This window comes from Erythrolamprus reginae, chromosome 2 (genome assembly GCF_031021105.1).
Source record: "Erythrolamprus reginae isolate rEryReg1 chromosome 2, rEryReg1.hap1, whole genome shotgun sequence".
Classification (NCBI taxonomy): domain Eukaryota; kingdom Metazoa; phylum Chordata; class Lepidosauria; order Squamata; family Dipsadidae; genus Erythrolamprus; species Erythrolamprus reginae.
The window spans coordinates 127055178-127075600 of NC_091951.1; the positions used below are offsets into that span (position 1 = coordinate 127055178).

The window sequence follows — 20423 nt, forward strand, 5'->3', positions numbered from 1 at the left end:
TGGGGCCATGAATATTATATCTGTCACGGCCGAACTGTGCATGAGTGGTATGCATGTATGGTTGAGTGGACTGTTGTATTTGTAGGGTTTTAATAATGGGGTTTTATTGTTTTAATATTCAACTTATTTTATATTGTTCTGTATTTGTTGTATATTGTTGTAAGCCACCCTGAGTACCATTGGGAGTGGCAGCATAGAACTTGAATGAATGAATGAATGAATGAATGAATGAATGAATGAATGAATACCCTCATCTTCTCGCCTTCTCATTGCCATTTAAATCCCACATCAGTTTAGCCACTCCATTGCATCAGATGAAATGAGGAGCTGCCTGTTAATAAAATGTGTCACATAATTTGACAAAGTGCTACTGGGCTAGTCATTTTTTATTGCAAAAGCTTTTCTCCTAGAGTTCTCTAGCATGTTTCTTAAGTCATGGCTGGTGGAGATGTTTTCTTCCATTACACATAGCACACCCTTCGACTCTGTAGATCAGCGGTCCCCAAACTGCGGCCCGCTGAGGCCATTTGCCCGGCCCGCGTACGAGATTTTACCATCTATATACTGTACTAAGTTCCCGAATCTCACCTCCACTCTGCTGCTGAGCGTCTGGCGACGGCAAGGAAGAAGAAAGCCAGGGGGCGGGGAGGAAAGCACCCTATGGCAGAGCAGCAACAGTTCCTCTCCCTAAAGGCGGGAAAGAAATTGGTCAATTGCTTTCCTCCTCGCCCCCTAGCTTTCCGCCTCTTCCTCCTCCTCCAGACGCTCAGCTGCAGACCGTCTTGGTCCCTCCAGTGCCGCTTTTTTGCACCGGTGAGGTTTGCGCGCGTTTGGGCACTTTTGCGTTGGGGGGGTCTGCTGCGGAGAGGGAGAGAGAGAGAGAAAGAGTGTGAGAGAGAAATAAAGCAAGAAAGAGAGGGGGAGAGACAGCGGGAGAGTGCTGCTATTTTGCTTCTTCGCTGTCCCACGGGGAGCCTGGAAGCCCTGCAAGAGCGTCTGGAGGGGACAGTAAAGAAGCCATCAGGACCCCCGCGCACTAACTTGTTAACGGCCAGATTGCGGGGAGGGGAGCTTTTCCCCGGCCAGGCGACGGCGAGGCCCTCCCGATGCTTGCCCGCCGCCCAGGCCCCGCGCTTGGAGCCGGGGGCGACAGGCCTAACCTCGGCTTACTTGGCCCCGGTGCGGCCGAAGCGCAGGGCGAAATAGGCGGCGGCGGCGGCGGCTTCAGGCATGCCCCCAAGCTGAGCTTCCTTTGGCTTCCTTCGAGGCAAAGCTGCAAAGCTCACCTGCCGCCTCGAAGGAAGTTAAGGAAGCTTAGCTCAACGAGGACCGGCTGTTGGTCTCTTGAAGCTGCCGCCGCCACCACCCACTCCAGAGATCCCTTCGCCCGAACGGAGGTGGAGGCGGTGGGCTCAAGGGACCAAGAGTCGGTCTTTCTCGGCGCTGAATAATTGCAGCCTCTGAGACTGCCTCCGCCTCCAGGTGAAGGGATCTCCTCGGTGGGCGGCATCGGAGGCTGCAGCAACGCAGCTCCGAAAAGGACCGGGTGTTGGTTCCTTGAAGCTGCCGCTGCCGCCGCCGCCGCCGCCCACTGCGGAGATCCCTTCGCCCGAATGGATACCCAAATTGTGAACCCGTTTTGACAGGGGTAATTCCCCCCTCCAGAACCAAGGATGGACAGTCAGTATAGTCTTTTCAAGTCTTATTAAGCTCATCCGGCTGGTCTCTGGCTACTGATGCTGCTGGTGGCTTTCTATTATTTTCTCTCTTATTCCATAATAAATTGTGGGTATCACGGGTATACTCAGAGTATAACTCAGAAGACCAGAGAACACATTTTCTCTCTTTCCACGTGCGTGTGTGGGGGAACCGTGGATTTGAGAGCCTTTTGTGATGTTTGTTTCTCTATAACTAGAGACTAAACTTCAGCAGATGTGCTGAAGAATCAGGCTATTATCCACTATGTTTCTGAAGATCTCTGCTATGCTTGCATAAAGCTTGCAAGATTTTGGGAAACAAATATGATTTTACTTTTAAATTTAAGAACATAAAATAGGTACCTAGTTGCAAATTTATATGGCATTTAGCCTACTTTAATATTCTTGAAAGTACTACGTTTGTCATGTGAAATCTAAGGAGTGTCTGTGTATAGCAAAAGGCTTCCAACAAGAAGGAAAAAGTGGTTTATTAGGAAACTGCCTGGCACCACAAGGTGGGTTGACTATTTCACCTTTATATGTCCAAGTATGAAAGATTTCATTGTGTAATGTAAAAAAATGTCTCTCTAAAATACAAGTGGCTTTTTGCATATAAAATAAAATCACTTATAAGACTATAACCAGCTCTAGCTTATAAGACTCTGACCAGCTCTAGTAGAATTGCTCATTTAAAATAAATGTGAATGTGTTTTATTTAGCTACATTTTTCATCCTTAACTTTTGATATGACTAGTTCATTGATCTAATTGCCATAAAAATTATCCAAAATATGTAGAACATCAATGGGTATACTGTACTCACAAGACTGAGCTTTCTGGAGTCAACAAAAGTGCCTGACATGATTGAGAACACAATTATGGTTCCCAAGAATTCTTATTCTGAAGTTATGAAGTAATGCAAATATTTGCAATAGAATAACAAAGTTCTTTTTAACTAACTAAAATGAATTATTCAGAAGAATCTGTACTTCATCCAAACCTCAAGAATTGGTACTTTTAAAAAAGAAATTGGCTAACATTTATTCAATTCCATTCATTCATACCAAACTATATTTAATATTTTCCTTTTTGTTAACTAGAAATCTTTACAAATTAACTAATTCAAATCCCATTAGCAGATAAACCTACTTTAAATCAATACCACTAGTTCATTTAAAATGGTACTTAGTAATTGAAAAAAGAGCAACTTCTGGCTGTTTGCTAAATCCTGAGTAGACTTGGCTATCCTTCCAGGGTAGCATTTAAATGCTTATTGCTTGAAGGAAATATATACTGGTTTAAAAATTTAGAGAGAAGAGCCAGCATGTAAACTGTGTTTGTTTGGCAGTTTGAAACCATTTTTGAATGCAAGAGATTTCAGATTAACCTATTGCTTAAATAAATTTAGAGCCTGCAGCTATTCATATGTGACACATATAACATTGGCAACAGATTAATAGGAAGGATTTTTTTCTTCTTTCAATTAAGCTTCTATAGTCAAGTTACTTTGTTTTACATAGCAATTGTCCTGCTTGGACGCACTGTTTTTCACTGTGCTTATCTAGTTCTTATCTGAAAGAATACTGATACAAGAGGCAATGACAGTTTATTTCTTGATCAGATTATTGCAAAACCTAACAGGAAGTGGTTAGTTCAAGGTTGACTTCTGTATCTAAGGGAGGTCCAGCACTATAACACTGGGGGGTTTTTTTACAACAAAGTAATTGCTGTGAGCCACCCCGAGTCCCCGGAGTGGGGCGGCATCCAAATCCAAATATAAATAAATAAACAAATAAACAAATAAATAAACAAACAAACAAACAATTCAAATTGGTTTTCTCTTGCTTTGTTGATTTGCTATTGCCATTTTCTCTCATTGGCTGTATCCATTGTGACAATGCTATTAAAGCAGGTAGTTTAAATTTACTTATGTTAATTGTAATACCGGTAATTGAACTTTGGGTCAAAGGAACACTAAATCCAGTGAAATCATTAACTTGATATTCTTCCACAAATGGCTACTGGAATTATGCACACAGAAACAGATAATATTTTACCCTTTCCACTAGCCTCTTTCAAATGTAGCTTAAGATCATTAAAAAGATATTAAATTGCACACCGGGGAACAAGAAAGGCAATACAAAATTATTAAGATCTACTTGGAGGTTAAGAAAAAAAAGACTTAATCATTTGTCTCACCATTATTTTATAATGTGAGTGTTATATCACAGAATTAAAATAAACCTGACTTTGCCTATCCTTCATGAAAAATGTGAGGCCTACAAACTTAGAGAAGGATGAATTACTTCTGAACATAAGTTGGTGGGGTTTTGTTCCTGCTTGCTTTCCTATTTTTCAAGTCTGAAAAACCTTGGAGAAGGTTGGTTTGACTTTTTGTAGACAAGTATTTTTATGACAGTTAATTAAAATGGTATCATAAAATTGGTTTTTATTGCTTATGAATAGCCATTTTCCATCCTGAAACTAAGCTTATGCAGGAAAATATTAGCTGTAGCACTTGGACTTATATACCACTTCACAATACTTTATAGCCAGCTGAGGGCTTATAGAGTCAGCCTCCCACAGTCTGGGTCCTCATTTTACTGACCTCAGAAGGATGGAAGGCTGAGTCAACCTTGAGCCAGTGAGAATCAAATTGCTTTGCAGTCAGCAGAATTATCCTGCAATACTGCATTCTAACCATTGTGACACCATATTTCTGTTTGGATAGAGCTGAAATGGTTTCCATAAACAACATAATATCTGAGAAAAATATGGTGATCATAAAAACTGCAGCTATTCTGGCTATGATCCTATTTATCAAACATATACATTTATTTCATATTTTATATATGCAACCAACATGTTTGTCAATTCTGTATAGTACTAGAACAAGTCTTGTGTGGTGAAGATGTTTGGCCTAGAAACCTATAGATGGTGAATTGTAACCCCCTCTTAGGCATCAATGGATTGTTGTGGATAAAATAGGAAGATGAAGAGGAAACCCTTGAGGTATGTGTAAAAAAGGTGAAAAAATAAAATCTTACAGAATTATTTTAATATAGATTGAGATAATGTATATTAAGTTCTCTGAATGTTAAAAAATAAACGTATATGTATATCCATATTTTTTAAAATTCAGTTACAGTTTAAAATAAAGGGATTTTCTCCCTTTGCAGGGAAAGGAAGTAGGGTGGGGTTTTTTTTGAAAAGTTAAGTATTTTTAAACTGAGCTGACTATTTTAAAAAACAGTAAAATACACTGAGTTCAGGCATAGTTTGTAGGCCTCACATTTTTCATGAAGGATAGGCAAAGTCAGGTTTATTTTAATTCTGTGATATAACACTCACATTATAAAATAATGGTGAGACAAATGATTAAGTTTTTTTTTCTTAACCTCCAAGTAGATCTTAATAATTTTGTATTGCCTTTCTTGTTCCCCGGTGTGCAATTTAATATCTTTTTCATGATCTTAAGCTACATTTGAAAGAGGCTAGTGGAAAGGGTAAAATACTATCTGTTTCTGTGTGCATAATTCCAGTAGCCATTTGTGGAAGGATATCAAGTTAATGATTTCACTGGATTTAGTGTTCCTTTGACCCAAAGTTCAATTACCGGTATTACAATTCACATGAGTAAATTTAAACTACCTGCTTTAATAGCCTTGTCACAATGGATACAGCCAATGAGAGAAAATGACAATAGCAAATCAACAAAGCAAGAGAAAACCAATTTGAATTGTTTGTTTGTTTATATATATATATTTGGATTTGGATTTGTATGCCGCCCCTCTCCAGGGACTCGTGGTGGCTCACAGCAATTACTTGGTTGTAAAAAAAACCCCAGTGTTATAGTGCTGGAGAAGTCCCAGGTTCTAAATCTCCCTTAGATACAGAAGTCAACTTTGAACCAACCACTTCCTGTTAGGTTTTGCAATAATCTGATCAAGAAATAAACTGTCATTGCCTCTTGTATCAATATTCTTTCAGATAAGAACTAGGTAAGCACAGTGAAAAACAGTGTGTCCAAGCAGGACAATTGCTATGTAAAACAAAGTAACTTGACTATAGAAGCTTAATTGAAAGGAGAAGAAAAATTTCCTTCCTATTAATCTGTTGCCAATGTTATATGTGTCACATATGAATAGCTGCAGGCTCTAAATTTATTTAAGCAGTAGGTTAATCTGAAATCTCTTTCATTCAAAAATGGTTTCAAACTGCCAAACAAACACTGTTTACATGCTGGCTCTTCTCTCTAAATTTTTAAACCAGTACAGTATATATTTCCTTCAAGCAATAAGCATTTAAATGCTACCCCAGAAGGACAGCCAAGTCTACTCAGGATTTAGCAAACAGCAAGAAGTTGCTCTTTTTTCAATTACTAGGTACTATTGTAAATGAACTAGTGGTATTGATTTAAAGTAGGTTTATCTGCTAATGGGATTTGAATTAGTTAATTTGTAAAGATTTCTAGTTAACAAAAAGGAAAATATTAAATATAGCTTGGTCTCAATGAATGGAATTGAATAAATGTTAGCCAATTTCTTTTTTTAAAAGTACCAATACTTGAGGTTTGGATGAAGTACAGATTCTTCTGAATAATTCATTTCAGTTAGTTAAAAAGAACTTGTTATTCTATTGCAAATATTTGCATTACTTCATAACTTCAGAATAAGAATTCTTGGGAACCATAATTGTGTTCTCAATCATGTCAGGCACTTTTGTTGACTCCAGAAAGCTCAGTCTTGTGAGTACAGTATACCCATTGATGTTCTACATATTTTGGATAATTTTTATGGCAATTAGATCAATGAACTAGTCATATCAAAAGTTAAGGATGAAAAATGTAGCTAAATAAAACACATTCACATTTATTTTAAATGAGCAATTCTACTAGAGCTGGTCAGAGTCTTATAAGCTAGAGCTGGTTATAGTCTTATAAGTGATTTTATTTTATATGCAATAAGCCACTTGTATTTTAGAGAGACATTTTTTTTACACTACACAATGAAACCTTTCATACTTGGACATATAAAGGTGAAATATAGTCAACCCACCTTGTGGTGCCAGGCAGTTTCCTAACAAACCACTTTTTCCTTCTTGTTGGAAGCCTTTTGCTATACACAGACACTCCTTAGATTTCACATGACAAACACGTAGCACTTTCAAGAATATTAAAGTAGGCTAAATGCCATATAAATTTGCAACTGGGTACCTATTTTATGTTCTTAAATTTAAAAGTAAGATCATATTTGTTTCCCAAAATCTTGCAAGCTTTATGCAAGCATAGCAGAGATCTTCAGAAACATAGTGAATAATAGCCTGATTCTCTAGAAATTCTGTTTTCTCTTAAGCACATCTGCTGAAGTTTAGTCTCTAGTTATAGAGAAACAAACATCACAAAAGGCTCTCAAATACACGGTTTCCACACACATGCACGTGGAAAGAAAGAAAATGTGTTCTCTGAGTCTTCTGAGTTATACTCTGAGTATACCCACAATTTATTATGGAATAAGAGAGAAAATAATAGAAAGCCACCAGCAGAATCAGTAGCCAGAGACCAACCGGATGGGCTTAATAAGACTTGAAAAGATTATACTGACTGCCCATCCTTTGTTCTGGAGGGGGAAATTACCCCCGTCAAAACAGGTTCACAATTTGGGTATCCTCCTAGACTCACAGCTAAGTTTAGACCAACATCTGACAGCTGTAGCTAGGGAGATCTTTGCACAGGTTTGCCTAGTGCACCCATTGCGACCCTACCTTGGATCAGGAGGCTCTCCTCACAGTCACTCATGCCCATGGATAGATTATTACAACACACTCTACATGGGGCTACCCCTGAAGAATATTCGGAGACTACAGTTGGTCCAGAATGCAGCCAGTCGAGCTGTATTATACCAATCCTCCGTGGATCGCACTAGCTCCCGATTGGTCTCCGGACTCAATTCAAGATGTTGGTCATTACCTTTAAAGCCCTACATGGCTTAGGGTCAGACTATCTTTGAGACTACATTCTACCACATATCTCCCAGTGACCAGTAATGGCCCACAGGGTTGGTCTTCTCTAGATTCCATCAGCTAAACCAGTGTTTCCCAGCCTTGGCAACTCAAAGATATTTGGACTTCAACTCCCAGAATTCCCCAGCCAGCAAATGCTGGCTGTGGAATTCTGGGAGTTGAAGTCCAAATATCTTCAAGTTGCCTAGGTTGGGAAACACTGAGCTAAACAGTGTTGGCTGGTGGGTCTGCTGTAGAGACCTGGCTTTCCCAGCAGGCCTGGGGCCGTTGATCTTATGATGATAACCATCGAGATCTGGCCTTATATGGTATGCATGGGTTTTATTGTTTTATCTTAATACTTTTAAAATTGTTTTTATAGGTTTTTAGTATTTTGGATGTTTATTTTTGGTTGTAAACCTCCCAGAGTCTCTAGGGAGTAATAATAAAAATTCCCTAGGGAGCTCAATAAAAATTGAATAAATAAATAAAATTGAATAAATAAATAAGTCCAGGTACAACAAAACAGGAGCTAGTTAATGACATTGCTTATACATAATAATTGGTGTGCTTATTTTTTCCCTGAATTTCTGTACAAAGGACTGCTTTGAAGTCAAGATAGTGAAGTTAAGTTGTGTTTCACATTTGTTTGAATCTTTCTGATTGGGTATGCTTTCTGCCTCAAAATAATGAGAAATCATTTCATTGTTTTTGGACAATTGAACAACTGAATTTTGAAGAATGCTTCAGGAGCCATAATAAGGGAGGGAGGCTGAAGATAAGTTTAGCTTCATTTTTCAAACAATATGTAAAAACATACACAATATGTATATACAGTATGTACATATTACCATCACCCCAAATTTGTCGACGTACATGGGTAATATCTCTTACATACAACAGATATAAATGTGATTCATTCATTTATTGATAAATTAGTAAAGAATATTTTTCAGAAACTTTGCTTCATTAATTTACTTATCTTCTCTACTGTTCTTGACTTATAGCAAAATTGAATCTCAATGTTTACTGAAAACATATACAGTATTAGCTTAAACTCTGTTTGTGTGTGTGTGTGTGTGTGTGTGTGTGTGTGTGTGTGTGTTCACTTTCTATCTACTTCAGGATGAAGGCCTCTTCCACATATTTCAAAGCTATATGGTCCTGAGCTTTCTTTTGTACTGCAGGCCTAATATATTCTCAAAGTTTTTGAATGAAACTTGACTCCTTAGTACTTTTTGGCATATGTTTTCTTAAAACGTTTTCTTGCCAACAAAAAAAAATGTTTTACCATATTCTTTTTCTAATGTATGCACAGCACATGAGTATGTTTATTTCCAGTTTATCTTACAAACTTGGAATTTCCTGATTGCTTCATATCATATTATATTCAAATCTGGCCTTGCTTTGCTTTTGGAAGTCAGCTAGGATCACTTAGGTACTATCATCCATAATTATATTTAAAATAAAAGATTTAAATGTGTTGATATTTTCATAGGAAATTATGAAAATGAAAAAAATAATATGAAACAATATAAAGAGAATGCTTTGAAAAATCTAAAGTTTAAAAAATTCCTTACTGTGGAATCATATATCTTTTGCATCTTGATTTACATTCCCTGGATAATAAGCAAAATATAAGTGTCTCTGCTAGTAGATAGCATTGTAAAATATTTATGTTCCTTCCTGTAAATGCAACTCTTGCAATCTATAATTGTAAAAAAAAACCCATACAGCTGAAGGCTGTGGACAAAAGTGTCCCCAATCTCTAACCAAAATGAAATTCTTATATTACATCTACTATTCTTTTGGAAGAACCAGTAAAACATGTTTCCTTGGTATATCTTTTGTAATAAGATATTAATAATAAACACCTTAAATTACTATCCAATTTATATTAAAAATACATTTTTGGATTACCCCAGAATATACAAGGTTTAAAAATGCTTAAGTTTTTAAATAGCATATCCACTTAGTCCAAAGCAATCTTACAGCTTTAAAGATGCTTAAGTTTTTAAATAGCATATGCTCTTAGTCCAATCCAGGGATGGGTTCTAATTTACCTTGCTGCCGGATCACTTCACACTGTGTCTCGTAGGGGCAGTGCCAAAAAATACCTGTCCCCTCCCCAAAAGCCAAAAATAAGATGGCAACACATATTCAGTTCTGGAAATTTGGTTTCTGCGCTTGCGCAGAAAGAAAAAACCAGGAAAAAAAATTAAATTCTCCCAAAAAGATGATGTCCACAGACCAGCAGCAAGAGAACCAGTTCCATGACATCACCAGCATGGTTATCACTGGTTTGAGAGAACCAGGAAGAACTCACCTCTGGTCCAATCAGTCCAGTCATGAGTTAATCCAATGCAATCTATTGTGTAGATATATTGTGAGAATCCATATATGTTACTTACGCTGAATGAAGTAAAGCAGCAGGCAAATAAACCTAATAAATAAACAAACAAACGAATGTAACAAAGTTTGAAAAACCACGTAAAAGGATTGCACTCTTCATTCTTTCTGAACATGTAGATTCAAACCTTGAAAAGGCAAAAATGAGCTCTGCATTCTTATTAATTCCTCTTCATTCCCATAACTGGCCCTCTAACAGAATGAAACTGTTTGCCTCATTGGACCCTCCAGTCCAGAAACTACTATGTTTTCCCCAAACATAAGACCCTGTCTTTTTTTTTTTTGAATTCCGAAATAAGCTCTTGACCTTATTTTTCGAGAGGTCTTATTTTGGGGTGCATGGAGCAAGATGGGGCTCCTCTTGCTGTCTTACCTGATTTCCAACTCTCTCTCCCCCTATCCCTAACCAGAGGAAATTACGTGGACTGGCTGCACATGAGTTTAAATATTTTCTGAGAGGGCTTATTTTCAGAGGAGAGTTTATTTTTGGGAGATATCTTATTTTTGGGGAAACATGGTATCTAATATAAGACTTCCCATGTGTTTAAGGATTTCTTTGTTGCCACCTTCATTATTATTAGGTACATTAGGAGTGGGGAAATTTTTTTTTCAGTTGTCTGGAGCATTCAGTGGAATTTCAAAAATTATTTTGATAACCTATATTTTGTTGCTTTCGGGTGCATTCAGGTCATTTAAAAGTTTATATTCCTTATTTCATTTGTTTCATTATGTTAATTTACAGGATATTATGCTACCAATATTCATCAGTGTTGATCATTTCAGCCGTGGATTCTGAGCCCCTTCTTTTGTGCTTTATGTTTTAATGATATACTGTAATTTAGATTTAACAAGTGCTACCGTGTTTCCCCGATAGTAAGGCAGTGTCTTACTATCTTTTTACCCCCAAAAGCCCCACTGTGTCTTACTTTGGGGGTATGTCTTACATTGTCCCGGGCACCGGGGCCGGCTCGTCTTCGGGCGCGGGGAGCTGCCGGAAAGGAGGCGGGCGCCGACCTCGACGTTCGGCGGGTTGCGGGGAGCATCCCCTCGCCGCTCCCGGCAATGTTTCTCGGCAGGGGAGGCCAACTCCGCGGCGACACGGACGCTCGGCTGGCTGGCTAAAGGCAGGTCAAGGGGTGGATGGGCAGTCAAAAAGGGTGAGCGGCCGCCGCTGTGCCCTCCTTCGCCCGCCTCCTTTCCGGCAGTTCCCTGCGCGCCCCTCGCCTTCGCTCGCCGCGGCGCCACCGCCTCTTCCCCTGCCGAGGCTCAGCTGCAAGCGGCTCTGAGGCGAGCGGAAAGGAGGCGGGCGAAGGAGGGCGCAACTCCGGCCGCTCGCCTCGGAGCCGAGCGGCCTCGCTGGCCGCTTGCAGCTGAGCCTCGGCAGGGGAAGAGGCAGTGGCGCCGCGGCGAGCGAAGCGAGGGGCGCGCAGGGAGCTGCGCCCTCCTTCACCAGCCTCCTTTCCGGCAGCTCCCTGCGCGCCCCTCGCTTCGCTCGCCGCGGCGCCACCGCCTCTTCCCCTGCCGAGGCTCAGCTGCAAGCGGCCAGCGAGGCCGCTCGGCTCCGAGGCGAGCGGCCGGAGTTGCGCCCTCCTTCGCCCGCCTCCTTTCCGCTCGCCTCGGAGCCGCTTGCAGCTGAGCCTCGGCAGGGGAAGAGGTGGTGGCGCCGCGGCGAGCGAAGGCGAGGGGCGCGCAGGGAGCTGCGCCCTCCTTCACCAGCCTCCTTTCCGGCAGCTCCCTGCGCGCCCCTCGCCTTCGCTCGCCGCGGCGCCACCGCCTCTTCCCCTGCCGAGGCTCAGCTGCAAGCGGCTCCGAGGCGAGCGGAAAGGAGGCGGGCGAAGGAGGGCGCAGCTCCGGCCGCTCGCCTCGGAGCCGAGCGGCCTCGCTGGCCGCTTGCAGCTGAGCCTCGGCAGGGGAAGAGGCGGTGGCGCCGCGGCGAGCGAAGGCGAGGGGCGCGCGGGGAGCTTGGAAGCAATGTCATCGCCCCCCCCCCCGCAATACCGTTTATACCGTGTTTCCCCGAAAGTAAGACATATGTCTTACTTTCGGGGTATGGCTTATATAAGCCGACCCCCCTGAAACCCCCCATATGTCTTACAATCGGGGGGGTCTTACTATCGGGGAAACACGGTAGTACTGATTTCTTTCAGTTTTGGTTTGCTTAATATAAATTAAGACCGGCAAGTCTAATCTTTTCCAGAATTGCTTGTATGAATACGGATTGGGATGAAAATCTTCCATCTTTTTCTCCATTTTCCTACAGATCCCCGAGGATGTCATCAGAAGCCAATCACGTCCATCCAATGCTTGAATTGGCAAAAGGGGCTTCTGGCAAAGAGAATTATCATTTCAGACTCTCTCTAGAATACATAGGAAAGAGTACAGATATTAAGACTTACATACTAAATAAATTGAAGAATAATTGCAGCTGTAGTCCAGCTAAAGCGAAAGATCTGCTTTTCAGTTTTCTCCCAGTACTCACGTGGCTCCCCAAGTACAAACTGAAGGAGTATTTCTTGGGCGATCTTATGTCTGGCATAATTATAGGAATTTTGCTAGTTCCACAGTCCATTGCTTATTCCCTTTTGGCTGGCCAAGAACCCATCTATGGTCTATACACATCATTTTTTGCAAGCATCATTTATTTTCTGTTTGGAACTTCCCATCATATCTCAGTTGGCATTTTTGGTGTACTCTGCTTGATGGTGGGAGAAGTGGTAGACCGCGAATTACAGATTGCTGGGTACGATTCAGTATCACGTGCTTCTAGCAATTATAATTTAGATATGAATGACCTCATAAATGTTACAACGGTGTCTTGGACTGCCAACCAGACTTCACAGAAAGTATGTGATAACAGTTGCTACGCAATTACTGTTGGAGCAACTCTGACTTTCATAGCTGGAATTTATCAGGTAAGAAATTGCAGTTAAAGGGAATCCACGTCATCTGATATCAGTTCTTTATCTTTTGGGGGCTTTGTTTGCAAGTATGCAAAATTGAAGATGGGTAGATATAAGAACTGTAGCTTAGATTTCTGCATCCTGTATCCTACAGACATATGGGTAAAAAAAATATGATAGTAAATACACTACAATTCTAAGAACTATAATCTCAAAACAGCAGAAAGGAGACCAATTCTGGAAGGCAATTTTAGTTTTATGTCTATACTTTGAATTAAAGGAATGAAATCTAATTCTTATAGATTGCAACAGGTTAGACTTATATTTTGAAATTTATTTAGGAAAAATACTTATTTCATATTCCCAAATTTAATGTTAAAATATTTTAGATACATGTTATATTGCTTATTTTGTACAAGGGTTGCATCATTGATCCTGAATAGAGGTATGCAGTACTTGGATGCAAACCAGGTAGAGATGGTATAGTTAATCCTTAATACCTTTTCATGATCTGAGGCCTTGTGGCTTCCATGCAATCCAGGAAAAGATGCAGTTCCTTTAAAGAGCTACCCTTGGATATGACAAAAATCTGCATGCTAGATCTGATAAACCCGTTTTGTTTTGGTTTGTTTATTGCCTATTTACAATACTAATTTTTTTTTTCACCTCGAGGTTCGACTACTGTAATGCTCTCTACATGGGGCTACCTTTGAAAAGTGTTCGGAAACTTCAGATCGTGCAGAATGCAGCTGCGAGAGCAGTCTTGGGCCTACCTAGGTATGCCCATGTTTCACCAACACTCCACAGCCTGCATTGGTTGCCGATCAACTTCCGGTCACAATTCAAAATGTTGGTTATGACCTTTAAAGCCCTTCATGGTACTGGACCAGAATATCTCCGAGACCGCCTGCTGCCGCACGAATCCCAGTGACCGATTAGGTCCCACAGAGTGGGCCTTCTCCGGGTCCCGTCAACTAAACAATGTCGGTTGGCGGGCCCCAGGGGAAGAGCCTTCTCTGTGGCGGCCCCGGCCCTCTGGAACCAACTCCCCCCGGAGATTAGAACTGCCCCTACTCTCCTTGACTTTCGTAAGCTTCTTAAGACCCACCTGTGTCGTCAGGCATGGGGGAACTAAGACATCTCCCCCGGGCATATACAATTTATAAATGGTATGTGTGTATGTATGTGTGTTTAGAAAATGGGGTTTTTAAAATGTTTTTAGTAGAAATTTAGATTTGTTGTAAATTGTTTTTCACTTGTTGTGAGCCGCCCCGAGTCTGCAGAGAGGGGCGGCATACAAATCTAAATAAACATAAACATATTTATGAAGTGATTGTAGGATTCTGAACTTTCTTCCTAATAGTTTTTATTAAGGACTATATTAAACATAAAATAAATAGAGAAACCTGATACAAATAGATAGATACAGTTATAGCTGATATACAGTATGTAGATATGTGGGGAAAAATAGAAAAGGTCCCTCACAAAAAAGATAGCAAAAAAACAACACCCTTCCTCTTCATCCTCACCAAGAATATTCAACATCAGACAAATTTTATATTAAAGTAAACACATGCATATCACAATTATATCATGTACAGTATAAAGGTTAAGCGGCTGTTTAAAAAATAAAAAAATGGTACTCTTAAGAAGTAGAAATGTATTTAAAAACAAGCAAGAAATTTCTCATAATATTAATAATAATTAAACCTGTTGAAGAACCTGAAACAAACGCACAGGAATAGCATAATATATCAAGGCCTCTCTAATAACATGTACTTCACCTTTCAGCCTCGTTTCCTTTGTATTACAGAAATGCCATCTAATCTTCTGCCTTTTTCTTCAGGTTGCTATGGGCTTCTTCCAGGTGGGCTTCATCTCTGTGTACCTCTCTGATTCCTTGCTCAGCGGATTTGTTACTGGCGCTTCCTTAACCATCCTCACCTCACAAGCTAAATACCTCTTGGGCTTAAACTTTCCACGGAGCAGTGGCATTGGTTCTCTTTTAAAAACATGGATAAACATCTTCAGAAACATCCGTAACACCAACATCTGTGACCTCATTACCAGCTGCTTGTGCCTTCTTGTTCTTATTCCAGCAAAAGAGTTAAATGAGCACTTCAAACCAAAACTTAAGGCTCCTTTGCCCACTGAGCTTTTAGTGGTCATAATAGCAACCCTGGCTTCTCATTTTGGGAATCTGAAAGAGACATACGATTCCAGTGTGGCTGGACATATACCAACTGGATTTCTACCACCACAATCGCCAGATTGGAGTCTGATTCCTAGTGTAGCTATAGATGCAGTGCCCATAGCCATTATTGGCTTTGCCATTACTGTGTCTCTTTCAGAGATGTTTGCCAAGAAACATGGTTATACAGTTAAACCCAACCAGGAAATGTATGCCATTGGTTTCTGCAACATTATCCCATCTTTCTTTCATTGTTTCACAACTAGTGCAGCCCTTGCCAAAACTCTAGTTAAAGATGAAACAGGCTGCAAGACTCAGGTCTCTGGTGTGGTGACTGCTTTGGTCATCTTGTTAGTTCTCCTTGTGATCGCTCCCCTCTTCTATTCCCTTCAGAAATGCGTGCTAGCGGTCATAATCATTGTCAACCTCAAAGGAGCCTTGCGAAAATTTGGTGACCTGCCAAAAATGTGGCGGTTAAGCAAAATCGACACACTGATCTGGTTTGTCACTATGTTATCTTCAGCTCTGATAAGCACTGAACTTGGCCTTCTCATTGGAGTTTGTTTTTCAATGATTTGTGTCATTCTGCGGACACAAAATCCAGAAGGACATCTCCTTGGTCTGGTACCAGACTCTGAAATCTATGAACCCCTTTCTGCCTATAGTGGCCTTAAAGTTGAGGCAGGTATCAGACTTTTTCGGTTTGAAGCACCAATATACTATGCAAATAAAGAGAACTTCAAGTCCATGCTGTACAAGAAGACCGGACTCAATCCTTCATTGGAACAGGCAGCAAGGAGGAAGCTAGAAAAGCAAATGCGTATTGAAAAATCAGATGGAGCCAGTGGAAAACAGGCAGAAACTTCGGTGCAGCTTGTCACTCATCAACTTACATTTCATACACTAATAATAGACTGCTGCGCAGTGCAGTTCTTGGATACAGCAGGGATCCATACACTCAAGGAAGTTGAAAAGGATTATGGGGAAATTGGCATCCAGGTGCTGCTGGCTCAGTGTAATCTCTCTGTGAGAGACTCCTTGCAGCGAGGCGAGTATGTTAAAGGAGAGAAGCATTGTGTCTTCCACAGTGTGCACCAAGCTGTGGAATATGCATTGTGTACGTATAAGAATAGTGACAGCTTGGTCTCTGAAATCTAATGTAAGTAGAAGCTTCCTGTTTAATGAGACTAATGATGCTGGGCATTATATGAACTGTTATCTCACAAAGTTGTAAATGGCAATTTTTTCCCCGCACTGTTGATCGTATAAGATTATGAACAAATTCATTTTGTACCTTTCATTTTGCTCTGCTGAATCGTGCACTGAAAAAATGGTGATAAATCCTATGTGTGAGTGATAACTACACAAATAGGTTGTGCTTGGTCAGAACAATAAATACTCAAAAGTTTAATGTGTGTGCATCACAAAGTGGGCCCTTCTGGTTTGGATGTCTTTAGGGCCAAAAGTCTTAATCTCACATGGCTGGACAGGTAATGTCACTACTGTTTAGGATGTACCGTTTATGGAAGGAAAAAATTCCAGCTGCTTTATCCTTGTACCCTCTCCCTGTGCTCTTGCAACTCCATTGGTGCCTCTCAGGAATGCTTCTGGATTATGTGAGTGTGTCATGAAATTTCTCCCCACTTTAGACATCTCACCCCTTACATTACCGAATGTAGTATAAACTGTCAAATTAGGTGGCCATAGGAATAGGTGTGCCATTTGAAGTACAGGTGGTTCTTGACTTACAGCAATTTGTTTAGTGACTATTCAAAGTTACAACAGCACTGGAAACTATGACAACTATTTTTTAGTTACAATCTTTCCAGCATCCCAATGATCATGTAATCAAACTTCAGTTATTTGGAAACTGGTTCATATTTATGACCATTGCTGTATCCCAAAGTCATGTGATCCCCTTTTGCAACTGGCAAAGTCAATGGGGAAGCCAGATTCACTTAACAACTGGAAAAGAAATGTCATAACATGGGAGCAAAACTCACTTTAAAATGTCTAAACAGAAGTTTTAGGTTCAATTGTGCTCATAAATCGAAAACTACCTGTACACTGTGAAGCACCTACAAATAGTTCTTAAGTTATAGCCATGTTGTACAGTAGATACTTAGTCTGTTTAGATATTATTTAGGAAATAGAAACACTAATTCTTCTTTTAACAAAACTAACGAATGGTGGCTTTATTAGAATATTTTAGTTTTTTGTCTGTGCCTCAAAACAATTGGTTATTACTATTAAATAAGGAATCCAATGAATAATCATTTTTACAGGTAAACTATACATTTTCATTGTACTTTTTGTGTATCCCCCCCAAATTTTGCAGAAATAAGATCATTGTTTTGAAAATCTTAGGATAGATATTTTCTAACTGAAAATGAAAGCATTATCATCACATCTTAAAGATTCCTTTCCATTATTTGTTAATGGTGCTATAGCTGTCATAAAAGAGTATTGAGGGGTTTTGAGTTTGGTTAAAATATGTTTTATAATGAATCCTTGGGATTTCTGCATTGCTATTGTTAGTTTTCTTGGCACTAAAGAGCAGAGTTGTAACCAGTATTAAAGAATTCCTTTACAATCTCTTCTGGAAAAATGGAAATCTGTCACCGATAACAGCAAAGATAAAATGTCTATTGAGTTACAGAGTTTCTAGTCAAAGTATGATTATTTGCCGCTTCCAGGTGCATATCTCAATTAGTTGTGTCTGAATATAGGAATTAAGATCTACAAAATATAGAAATTTGATATTAAGAAATCTGGATGAACAATTTTAAACTTCATTGGCCTAAAAATGTTTCCCTTTTTTCTGCGTTATTCGAAAAAAAAATATTAGTGGACTTGAACAAAAGACATTGGATTATATTTTAGATTATTAGCAGTTTATTCTACACAAGCATTTCCAAAAAGGGTCAGACGGATGCCGGTCAATAAAGAAGGAAGGCATTATTTGTCTTCTGTGTTTATTGGCATCCTGAAGGTTTCATGAAACCATAGCAACTAATAGCTCTTGATATAGGTTGCTTTTCCTGTATGACTTTGTATAATCCAGAGGTAGACAGCAAAGTGTCTGGCAGTACCACAGCATCAGGAATTCAATTTTGGGTAGCTGCTGGGCTCTATATCCTACCTGGATTTTTTTAAAGAAATAATTAAATAGAATGCCTGTAGAGCAAGAGAAGGTAGAATACTATAATTTGTTTATAAAGACATCCATTACATTCTCTGAAAATTTAAAACATGCCCAACAGCTAAAATAGGTTATTTAATCAAACATCTAAAAATCACCTAAACTGTGGAAACCATGGTGACTTGCTAAGAGAAGTTCATTTTGCAAATGTGCTTTCTTTTATCCATTCTGCTTAATGCCAGCCAGTTGTAATTGTTAATATTAAATCCTAATGTTGTGAGTTAAGGGAGACAAAAGATATGCCACTTGCTGCTTTTACATTTATCTTGTAATTTATGGCTAAATCTCTAGGGGGCACAGTTTACTAGAGAAGTACTGTACCTGCCTAGTTATTTATTTATTTTTTTACTGATAAAGAATTAATCATGTCTAACTTCAAAAGATACAGTAGATTGCAGTGGGGATGGAATGCATTTATTTGTTTATATCTTCTGGCAGTTAATAGTGTCTTTTCACTGTTCATTCTGTATAATAGATTATAATTTTCAGAAGAAGCTTCTTGACTTTTTAAAAATTACCATAAAATTACTTTCATTCTTTTAATTTTTTTGATTATGAAACAATATAGTGAAGTCATTATTAAGAGAACAATTTACATCCTCCTCTCATAGTTACTAAGAATAGAGTTCGGAACTGGAAATCACACTGCAGTAAATGTAATTTGTTGAAATTGGTAGATCAGAAGCCTTTTAAAATAAAAGGTCCATAAATCTACCAATTTCAATACAGTATCTGGTTTACTAGACTGGTTGGGAAATCATTTGGTCTTCCTTGTGGCCATTCCCTTCTCTGTTACTATTTCAACCGTTTCATGTGGTTTTTAGTTAGTTAAAAAACTGCAGATATATTGTCTTGGAATTAAAGGTCTTCCCCATTTGAAACTGCATTTTAAAAAGTCACTGTTAAGTAGTTTGTATTGCCCCCAGATGTATTACATTCTGGTGGAATATTTTTGCTTCGCTTGAGGTTGTTACCTTTCTCCTTAGAACTATTTTGTCCTTGAATAAATTGATTCTAGGGAGACAGCAGACCCCAGCTATTTTCACAGAAATAGATGTATTTGTCAACCAGTCATCTGTGAAAGGATCATAGATGTAAATCTATTCAGCATTGCATCAGAGAAAAGAAATTGCTACTGGGAGTCTACGAGCAATTCTCCAAAAATAAGGATGTATGGAAAATAGTCTTAAGGGCTAAATTTTCCATATGGCTCAGATTTAGGAACAGAAAAAAATCAATTAAAAAAAGAATAAGTTCATACAAGTCACAAAAGCATATTACAGTATTTTTGGCCTTAAAGTGTGATATTAACAGCTACTATAGTTGAGTAAACTAGGAGTAAGCAAAAAGCATGGTTTAATGCAAGTGCCTACTTAAATAAAATTAATCTGAATGAAGAACTCTTAATTTATTATGAGGAATATTTTCCTTGCTTAATCTTTAAAATGAAATACAAGTTAATTTTACAGAGAATATTTCTGTATGCCAAGAGAAATTAACATCCATTAAACTTCAGTTATAAATGTGGAATCTTTTTCCCACTTAGAGAGGCTTCTTATAGATTTTTCTGTTGCATCTAGAATGTTTAAAACACTATAAATGCAGGCATTCAATAACTGAACATATTTTAAAATGATAAAACCATACTACTGATTTTATGTTACATATTGCTACTAAATAATCACTGAATTTTTAAAAATATTTTCATGATGTTCATTTTGTAAAAGTTTCAAAATTATGTTAAACGGCTAAATAATAAAATATTATAAGACCATAAAATGGACTATATAAATCATCAATCAGATCTTTTGGTCTTTTCTTAAAGAAAATGTCAAGTGTATATAATAATTGGCTTCCTTAGAGATTGTTTTGCTCAAGAAAAAGCCATCCTGCTCAATATTAGAGCTGCAGAACAACAGTAGGAATTGAGATTAAGTAATGAACACACTGATATTTTAATTTTGTTCATATAAGAGATTAATTACATGTCTAGCGCCCATGCTATAAATTATTTCTGCTTATTAC

The 20423-nt window shown here is 39.0% G+C and overlaps 1 protein-coding gene across 1 annotated transcript; it reads left to right on the forward strand.

Annotated features, from left to right (window-relative positions):
* Positions 1–643: 643 nt before the first annotated feature.
* On the forward strand, positions 644–16607 carry SLC26A2 (solute carrier family 26 member 2). The gene is made up of 3 exons (XM_070739442.1): positions 644–813; positions 12366–13017; positions 14852–16607. Exons 2-3 carry the CDS (start codon positions 12376–12378, stop codon positions 16352–16354), a joined length of 2145 nt encoding a protein of 714 aa, XP_070595543.1. The 5' UTR covers positions 644–813; positions 12366–12375; the 3' UTR covers positions 16355–16607.
* The last annotated feature ends 3816 nt before the right edge of the window (positions 16608–20423 follow it).